This window comes from Homalodisca vitripennis, unplaced genomic scaffold (genome assembly GCF_021130785.1).
Source record: "Homalodisca vitripennis isolate AUS2020 unplaced genomic scaffold, UT_GWSS_2.1 ScUCBcl_301;HRSCAF=1999, whole genome shotgun sequence".
NCBI classification, from domain to species: domain Eukaryota; kingdom Metazoa; phylum Arthropoda; class Insecta; order Hemiptera; family Cicadellidae; genus Homalodisca; species Homalodisca vitripennis.
Window position 1 is genome coordinate 4370 of NW_025776433.1, and position 10298 is coordinate 14667.

The 10298-nt window shown below is 37.0% G+C and overlaps 1 protein-coding gene across 1 annotated transcript; it reads left to right on the top strand.

Annotated features, from left to right (window-relative positions):
- The first annotated feature begins 8524 nt into the window (after window positions 1-8524).
- On the top strand, window positions 8525-9337 carry LOC124370569. The gene has a single exon (XM_046828863.1). The coding sequence runs from the start codon at window positions 8525-8527 to the stop codon at window positions 9335-9337; it is 813 nt and encodes a 270-aa protein (XP_046684819.1).
- Window positions 9338-10298: the final 961 nt, after the last annotated feature.

The following is a 10298-nucleotide window of genomic DNA, read 5'->3' on the forward strand; positions in this document are numbered from 1 at the left end:
CACTCAGTTGGAAAGGTTTAAGCCATTTATTGGAATGGCCAAAACTATGTCTAACGTGACAGCACCTGAAATTGAAGGCGACAACACAAACTCTGATGAGTTTGTTGACGAACCCGATGAACTGGTTGACGATGGAGGTGACAATCAAGAAATGCCAGCACGCAGAGAAATGTCCATCCAAGAAGAACCGATCAATATGAATCTTGTTAGAAACTATCCTACACGGCTAGTCCATCTTTTTTTTTTTTTTTTTTTTTTTTAGGGCATAAAACACGCAGGTTATCAATGCCCGTAGGTTTAACGGACACCAACACTTTAAAATATGGTGTCACGTTATCAGTACTCGATGACCTTAAGAATTCCATTCGTCAGGAAATTGAAGCCGTGCCGAATGAAATGTTGAGAGAGCCGTCCGTAATTTTCAGAAGAGGATCAATATTTGTATCCAGCAAGAAGGACGTCATCTCAAAGACATTATTTTCCGAACCTAAATATGGTATGTAATTTCAAAAACTGCATTAAAAAACCTATAATTTAATACTTCTTTTTATTATTTTCAACCCATTGTGTCCCAGTAATTCAATGTTGAAAAACATGCGTTTCCTCTGCACCACCCTGTACGTTTAAAATATTTTTTTGTTAGTATATGTACCAATTAGTTATTATTATTCATTTTTATTGATTTATTATTATTTATTTATTGTCCACCATTTCATTCTATTGTGCCTTTACAGTATTGTTTTGTTTGTTAGTATATGAGTAGCAATTCGTTATTATTATTTATTTATGTTTTGTTGTTTAAATATTTTGTTAATTTAAAATACATTTTTGTCATTTATTAGTGTAAGTATTGAGAAATTAGGTACAGTTTTTTGTAAAAAGTAATAAATACTTTTGTAACTAAATTAAAAATAAAAATCTCAGTTAATCATTTCATTTGTGTGTGACATGGTTAAGTAAAAGGATTTATTGAATCATGTGTTTTATTTATTAACATAGCTGAAATTCATAAATATTAACCAATTGGCTAAAAGTCCAAGAGTGATTAGTTTGTTAATTTATAGGATTGAACAGTATTGTATTAGTATCTCTCTCTCTCTCTTGGGATACTAAATTTAGGTAATATGTACAGAACTTAAATAACAGGTAAAGAACAGTTCAGTTTAGGGTCAGGCTCAGAAAGAACAGGTCTCTTAAGTGGAAGTAACAGGTATACCTGTTATAGAAAAGTAACAGGTAAGCCCATCACTATTTACTTGTTGCGATCTGATAAATGGTACAGATTAAAACGAAAGGCTAAGAGGAACTCTAGGAAATATAAGGCTAAAGAAGCAATAGTTTTGACTACACCAAAAACTATCACGTACCAAACATTACGACTAATGACGTTTACTACAACCGTCAACTTTCTATATTTATATTCAACATCCATGTACTGTCTACAGGACAAAGTGTTTTCTTTAGTTGTTAGTAGTTTGTTGTTAGCCGTATCCTGAAAATACGGCTAACAAAGGAAGTGATAAGGTTTATTCTTTTTTGCATCACTTCATATACAACGTACTTGACCCTGATATTACTGATCTAGAGGCCTTTTGTGATTCCTGCTCCGGGCAAAACAAAAATGATATTGTTTTTAAGTTTTCCATCATGTCTTTGTGAAAGAGAAAAAGTTGAACAAGTTGAAAAGTGTAACATGTTCCGGTCAGAGGTCACTCGTACAATGAGTGCGATAAGAACTCTGTATTGATTCCTCAAAACCATGAGGCCCAATTGCCAGAAGATTGGGCAGAATCTCTAAGAAATTGTAGACAACAACCCTCACTATTTGAAGTTATAGAAGTTGAGCAACAGATGATTAAAGAGTGGGGTTCTCACCTACAAAAGGTGTATAGACAACAAATGGGCTGCAAGACTCGCCCAGTTAAAGTATTCAAAGTTCACCGGGCTGAGCTTCTTTTTGTCAGCTACAAGACTATGTACAGTGGACCATGGAAAAGAAACCCAATGCGCCCACTAAAAGAAAAATGGCTTAAGAAGAAAAATATTGATCCATTACCATTAGTTGATGATGGTTACTTCAGTCTTCCAAACCAGGCTTATGGTAAATTTTCCTAATTATAAAATTATCATAGTTTAATTTTGTTGTTTAAAACCAATAATACAAAAAATATAGGTACCATAAAGCTTAAAACCACACACAACTCATCATGAATCTATTACAACCTTATTTCAACAGTTTTGTTTTTAAATTGGCTAGCTCTTGTTTGTTTTAGGACCATTGGCCATAACCAAGGCAAAATATCAAAACCTGCAAAGTCTGAAACATTTTTGCACAAACCCAAAAGCGGCAAAATACTTTGAACAACTTATGTATGATGAACAATGAACATTCCAGCGGATACAGTGTAAATATAGTAGTAAATAAAGTTACAATTGTCTCTAATTTATTCCCTCCCTTCAGGCAAAAAACATGCTTAGTCCAGTTATGTTTTTTTTATTTCCAATTTTGTACCATTCGTGATAAAAATTATTATAATTTTCACTTAACACGTTCGCTACCGATATGTTAAATAAAAAACATATATATAGACCAGCTGTCCCATATATGCGCCGTACGGTTTTTACTCCTGGACCAGCGTCCCACATATGAGCCGCTCGGGCCCGCTGATACAGACCGACGGCGCATATTTGGGACAGTGTTCTATTGTTACTAATAATATCCTGACAAATCACTGGTCTATTTTAACGGTTTAATATTTTCGTATCGGTCTCTGGGGGTGTCTGGCGCAAATATGGGACGGTTGGTCTCTGGATAAGTCAAAGTCAATGACCTGTATTTACGGTATATATTTCACTGGTCTCAACAGTATTAGTTTGTGAAATGCTCGTCCGGCCGCGCCACTGCAGCAGAGCACGTGGTTCACTAAGTTTGAGGTTATGTTCAGTGAATGAGGTTACGTTCTGTGAGTAAGTTTACGTACTGTATAAGCTTCTATCTGATTTTTTATGAACATGGAGCCAAATAGAAAACGAAGGCGTGTGTGTACCAACAGTGAGATTGACCGTGAGTTAATTGATAGTGACAGTGACACTGAAATAAGTTCTTTATTTTCATCAGATGGTAACAGTGAGTACATTCCAACCTCTAACAGTAGTGATGATTCTAGTAGTGAAGTAGACCGCAATGAAGTTGTTACTGAAGTAGAGGCACATGCATATGTGCAGAATCAAAATAATTTTACCGATGATGTTAATGTACAGTTCGTTGCCAATGAAGTCCACAATGATCATATCAGTATTAATGGTTGTTGGACTGACACGAACAAAGTCCCACTAATTCATGATTTTGTGGGTGAAGAAAAAGTGAATATACAAACAACTGATCCAGTTGAAGTGTTTGGCAATATTTTTGACACCGCCCTGTTAGAAAAAATTGTCACATGGACAAACACCAGAGCTGGAATCATGCGAGGGACACCTCTTTCCAAACATGCTCATCTAAACTTTTGGGAAAATGTTTCTGTTGAAGAATTGAAAAAATTTTTAGGTTTGTGTATGTTGATGGGTAATGTAAACCTTCCATCTATAAAACACTATTGGTCCAAGGACGGCTTATATGAGCATCCTATCTTTGGCCGGACCATGTCCCGCAATCGTTTTGAATGTATTTTAAGATGTTTGTGTTTTTATGATCCAAACATAGACTCCACAGACAATAGGATGCATAAAATTGAGAATGTCCTCAATGATATCTTAGCAAACTCTGTTAGGGTTTACAGCCCTGGGAAGTCACTTTCTCTAGATGAGGCTATGGTCCTCTTCAGAGGCCGACTGTCGTTTCGGCAGTATATAAAAAACAAATCACACAAGTACGGTATAAAACTGTACGAACTGACAACATCTGATGGATTCATTTTAAATATCATCATCTACTTAGGAAAGGGGACACTTATTGACAAAGAAAAGGGCCACGCCTTTGAAGTTGTGAGAAAGTTAATGCAGAACTACCTCGGCAAAGGCCACATAATCTTTCTCGACAATTTCTACAACAGCGTGGACCTGGCCGAGTACCTCATGACCAACCAGACTAACATGTGTGGTACTCTACAGTCAAATAGAGTTGGGAATCCGCAAGTTGTGGTGCAAACAAAACTGAAAAAGGGGGAGTGTGTGAGCCGTCAAAGAGGTGACGTTACCGTCATGAAATGGCGAGATAAAAGAAATGTTTTGACTATTTCAACTTCAAATGGCCCCGAGATGGAGGAAACAAGAACAAAAAGGGGAGAAGTGATCCAAAAGCCCAGCATGGTTGTTCGCTACAACAAGGGTATGAGTGGGATTGATCGCAGTGATCAAATGATCTCTTATTATTCCACTCCTAGAAAGTCTCTTCGGTGGTACATAAAAATATTTTTCCACCTGCTAGATGTATCACTGTGGAACAGCACATTTATTTTTTCCAAATTGACAACGAAGACAACCTATCTGAATTTCAGAGACATTATTATAAAACAATACATTCATGTAGAACCCATTCCACGGAAACCTCGCCCCATCCGCTCTTCACAGACGACTCATGCTCCTGTCAAGCTGGAAAAGCGACTGAGGTGCCATGTCTGCCGAGAAGCACACAATACAAGGAAGCAAACCTTTTATGCCTGCTCTATTTGCAAGGACTCTAAAGACAAACCATTTGGCCTTTGCATGCCAACTTGTTTCAATCTATGGCATGAGAAGTAGGCCCAAACATCCAATTTATCTCAAGTACACTTTTGTTTGAATTTATTTGTAATCTTTGTAATGTAAAAGTTTGATTTATATGTCTTATAAAATATGTAAAATAAACTTGTTCATGGAATAGGTGTGTTTTTTTGTTAAAAATTATCCTTGAATCTAAAGTATTTCAACAAATAAATAGTGGCTCATATTTGGGACACTCGGTCTATGATACCATTTTGATGCTATAGACCGACCGGCTCATATATGCGCCGTAATAAAATAATGCTAAAAACCGCAAAAACAGAAATATACATCAAATATATATATAATTAGGGTTATTACAAAGTATAATAACCTATTTAAACAAAATCTTACCATCGGTCTGTGATGAAGGGCACACCAATATTAACTTGGTCTGTGTGTAAAGATCGTATTTCTGACGTCGGTCTCTCGTAATAACCCGGCCGGCGCATATATGCGCCGCTCGGTAGCGAACGTGTTAAATAAGTATTGTAATAATTATATAAATATTACAATTATTTTCAAAACAACTTTATTGCTGTAGAAACATTTCTTCTTAGTCCATAAACTTTAAAAATGCCCTCATGTAAAATGTTGAAAATGTGACTGGACATGTTCTTTCCCTGGACACTTCATTATTCAAGTGGGTTTTCCCGGATACCGTATTTTTATATATATATTCTTCCCATTATCTCAGGAACTAATATAGATATCGCAACCAAATTGTTACCACAGGTTAACTACATATCAGTGGAGATGTGGAACCAGCATTTATCAAATTATACTCAGAATTAACCTAAATAACATAACTTTAAGAACAAAAAAAATCAATATTTTTTTATTGAAAAGATTTTTTGGTTGGGGGTTTTTAATATTTTTATTGGTTCACAGAGTAAACTTAAAAATGTAGAGTAAAAATTTGGGATATTTAGCTATAATAAGTTCCGAGTAAATAGGAAAAAAGTTAACATGGGGTTTTATGGGCGTTTAAGTAACCTTAAAGTTCTAACATACCTCTAATTATCTCAAAACTAATTAACACTGACTTACACCACTTTTCCTCTCAACGGCTCAATTTACACCTGCGGTACGAGAGAACTAAATCAAAACTATCTCGACTTGAAACTGCAGGCTATGAAGTAATTGAGATGTGGGAGTGTGAATTTTCAAAATTAAAGAAAGAACAAAAATTGACTTATCTAAATTCCTTACCCATTCTCAACACACTCCCACTTAATCCTAGAGACGCCTTCTTCGGGGGAAGGACAGCCAATGCAAAGTCCTACCACAAATGTGAATGGGGGAAAATCCAGTATGTTGACGTGTGCTCACTCTACCCGTTCGTCTGTAAGAGAGGAATGTACCCTTAGGGCCACCCTACTATCTACGTGGGCGACCGAGAATGTAGACAGAGAGATCTCCAAGTAGAGGGTCTCCTCGAGTGCAAGGTCCTACCCCCACTAAATTTGTTCCATCCTGTTCTCCCCACACATATGAACAATAAATTAACGTTTGTATTGTATAGAACTTGTGGGGAGGACATGTGCTCGAGTGACTGCTATCACTCTAGTGAGGAAAGAGCACTGACCGGGACGTGGATTATGAACGAAATCCGGAAGGCTGTGAGTAAGGGCTATGTAATCCTGGATATGTTTTAGCTATGGGAGTACGAGGTGGCACGGTACGAGACCGGTGGACTGTTTACCGACTTCATCAACAAATTTCTATAAATTAAGCAAGAGGCATCGGGCTACCCCTCCTGGTGTCTGACTGACGCCGACAAGACCACCTATATTCAAAATCACTTTGAGCACGAAGGCATTAAACTGGACCCGGCCAAAATTCAAAAGAACGGAGGCCTTCGCTCCCTTGCTAAATTAATGCTAAATTCATTTTGGGGTAAATTCGGCCAACGAGAGAATCAGACTAAAAACTTAATAATCAGAGAACCAGACGCACTTTACTTACTGTTAAGATGAGTTAAACGGTAAAATATGCAAAGAAATATTTATTTATTTTATGGTGAATTATTATTCAACATTCCATTACGAAACTTTTGATGGGTCAATCATAATGTTCTGACAATTAAAAGTATTTCTTTTTAATTTTTGAAAAAATGTTTGCACGACATTTTCTGATATATTGCCTCACATATTTTGTAGTCACTATTGGAGCTGTCAAACCGATTTGTTTACATGCCTTTGACCATAACCTTTTTTGTCTGCAGCTGATTGTTGGTTCATCTGCTATTCAGAGTTCAGTCAGAGTTGATATTTGTTGACATAAGCTCAGCTGTCATAATAGTGTTTATTATATTATTACTTGTGTATTTGTTGGAATTTACGACTTTTGTGTAGTTCTTATTTTGTGTGTGTTCTTTTATCCAGAAAAATGACCAAATCTAAATCAGTGTTTAAAAAACGTAAATTTGGTGGAAATAGGCATACCATAAAGGTTATAAACCAAGGAAGCACAGGTATCTCAAATAGTACTATTACTAACCTAGATTTAGCTTCAAACTCTAATGTATCAAACATTAGGCCTACACCTACTCCATCACCTAGTTCATCTAAGATTAAATTAGATGGACAATCTGAAGCTTAAAAAACGTTTGAAGGCAAGGATACCAACATTATAATTAGTTTGAATTTACTATCAGAAGCTTTCTTACAGTTTACAGTTTGCAGGTTATGTGGTGGAATTCTTAGTTTGACCGAACTAGAGGAGCAAAGAAATGGTTTAGCATGCAAGCTTTCATTATTGTGTTTGGTATGTAACAAGGAGAATCTATTTTGGAACTCTAAACAATGTAACAATAACTTATATGAAGTCAACTTGAGAATGTTTTATGGGTTGAGATGTATCGGTAAGGGAGGGGAAGGCGGTAAGGTCCTTTGCGGAGTACTAAATTTACCTAAGCCTAGTACTTCCTACACTAAGTATACTAAAATACTGAGAGAATGTGTAAGTACAGTATCAGAAAGATCAATGATTGATGCTACAAAAGAAGCTGTACATGAAAATGCTGGTGATATACTGTAGACCTCTGACTTGTTTGCGTGCGAGGGGACACAGGGGTGAGGGGGAAGTTCCGCTCCGCGATTGGGCCAAATAGGTCGTTGCCTAGCAACCGCACGTACTATTCATGATGTTTGTGTACGGCGCCACGGAAAGTCACTGCGCTAGCGCTGTTACACGCTCAGTAGCTACTAGTTAGTTGTGAGAATGGCGTCGGTGCGTAAGAGGACAGACTGTGCATAGTGAAGCAAGAGAAGTGATAAGGAGAGTGATAAGTAAGTGTGACGAAGAAGCGAGAACTGGTAATTTGCAGCACTTAATGAAACAGAGCAATTTGCGAGTCAAGAATTACACTGGTGTTTCGGTGAGGACAATTTCTAGCATTAGAAAGGAAGGAGATGCAGCTGGAGAGACACCTTTAACTACGCCTGGTAAGAAAAGGCCGTACTCGGAGGAGAAGAAATTTCATATGGATGATTTTGATAGAAGAGTCGTTCGAGATGTGGTGAGTGACTTTTATTTAGTGAGGAAGAAAGTGCCCACTGTTCCTAAACTGTTAATTGCTTTAAAAGAAAAACTTGACTTCCCTTGGAAAGAAGAAACCCTACGAAAACTCCTGCACCAAATGGGATTTAAGTGGAAACGGTGTAACAAACTAAGAAAAATTCTTATCGAGCGGCCAGACATAGTTAATTGGCGTGCTCGTTATTTGAGATATCCAACGGTTTCGACATGAAAAAAGACCAATATTTTACATTGATGAGACATGGGTGGACAACAATTTGACATTCGGGAAGTGCTGAGTAGTGATGAAGTACCTGGTGTGTTGACGAACACAAGTTCATCCAACAGACTGATTGTTGTAAACGCGGGTTCTACAGATGGATTTCTTAAAGGGGCTGCTTTAATTTTTAGGGCGGGTAAAGCGACGGGGGATTACCACGGACAAATGAATGGTAATAATTTTGAGAAATGGGCTGAAGAAAAACTCCTGCCTAACCTTCCAGAAAAAAGTGTTATTGTAATGGACAATGCACCCTATCATTGCCATCAAGAAAATAAGGCGCCAACAAAGTACGCTGTGAAAAAGGAAATGATAGACTGGCTGCAGAGTAACAACATACAATGCTCAGCAGATATGAAAAAGTTTCAGTTGTACGAGCTGATAGAAAAGCACAAACCTAAAGAAAAGGTGTATCGCATCGACGTGGCGTTGAAGAGGCGAGGCCATGCGGTTCTCAGATTACCACCCTATATGTGTGAATTAAACCCAATTGAGCTGGCCTGGGCTAAAATCAAGAGAGTGGTGAAAGGAAACAACATAAGAGGAGACCTGTCACTAACGAAACTGGAAGAGGCAACACGAGAAGCGCAAAGTTCTGTTAGCAAGATCGACTGGGAAGGCTTCACAAACCACACCTTGAAGCTAGAACAACACTACTGGGAACAGGACGGCTTGATGGAAGTTGCCATCGACAAATTCGTGATTGAGTTGGGCGGAATGGACAGCAGTGACAGTGAGGAAGAAATATCTGACAGTGAACTGGCTCAACCTCTTCCAAGTACAAGTGATGATTAAATTGTAAGTCGTAAAATAGCACATTATATATATATATATATATATATATATATATATATATATATAAAATAGCAAAATTTCCTGCTGTTTTCCCATTTTTATGTTAGAAATCAAATAGAATCAACTTCCTCAAATATCAACTTGTAACTTTTAACTTAAACAATGTATTATGTAGTCGGCAAATACCGTACTGTAAATTACCACTTCTCACTTAAGTGTTTATAAAATATTTAACAAAAATACTCTGTTTATTATATTTTTTTAATTATACACCAACTATTATAATATGTTATCAACATATTTATTATAATGTATTATCAACATATTTCATGTATTTCACAACTTATTCTGGTTTATGTTTACATAATAATAAAAGTTCAATTTGAAATTGTGTTTTCTATTGCCAATTACCAAGTATCAAGTGTTCATCATGAAGTTTACTCCAGAAATAAAACTATTTATTAAAAAAATAAATGTGTTGAATAGGCTACAAATAGTGTAATAGTGATATTATGATAGTGATATTATGATATGAAGAGGTATATTCAGAGGGTTGGGCTGTCATTGTTGACAGAACCGATGTTTTCGGTTGGGGTTGTAGACGGTGACGGAGAAGCGCCCCAGCAATGGCTGCCGCATTCCTCTCGCGCGCAATCAAGTCAGAGGTCTACAGTAGATATAAGTATTGCGTTCGATGGAACCTGGCAGAAACGGGGTTTCAAATCAAAAAAAGGATGTTGTACTGTTATAAGTGTAGACACTGGTAAAGTCCTAGATGTGGAAGTTTTAACTAAGTTTTGTAGTGGTTGTACCAAGAGTGGCAATGACCCAATAAAAATAGAAGCACACAAGCCAAATTGCTTAAAAAATTATCAAGGTTCAAGTGGAGGGATGGAACCCGTGACTGCTGTTGCACTCTTCAACCGTTCTATCAACAAGCGAGGTGTTAGGTATAAGGAGA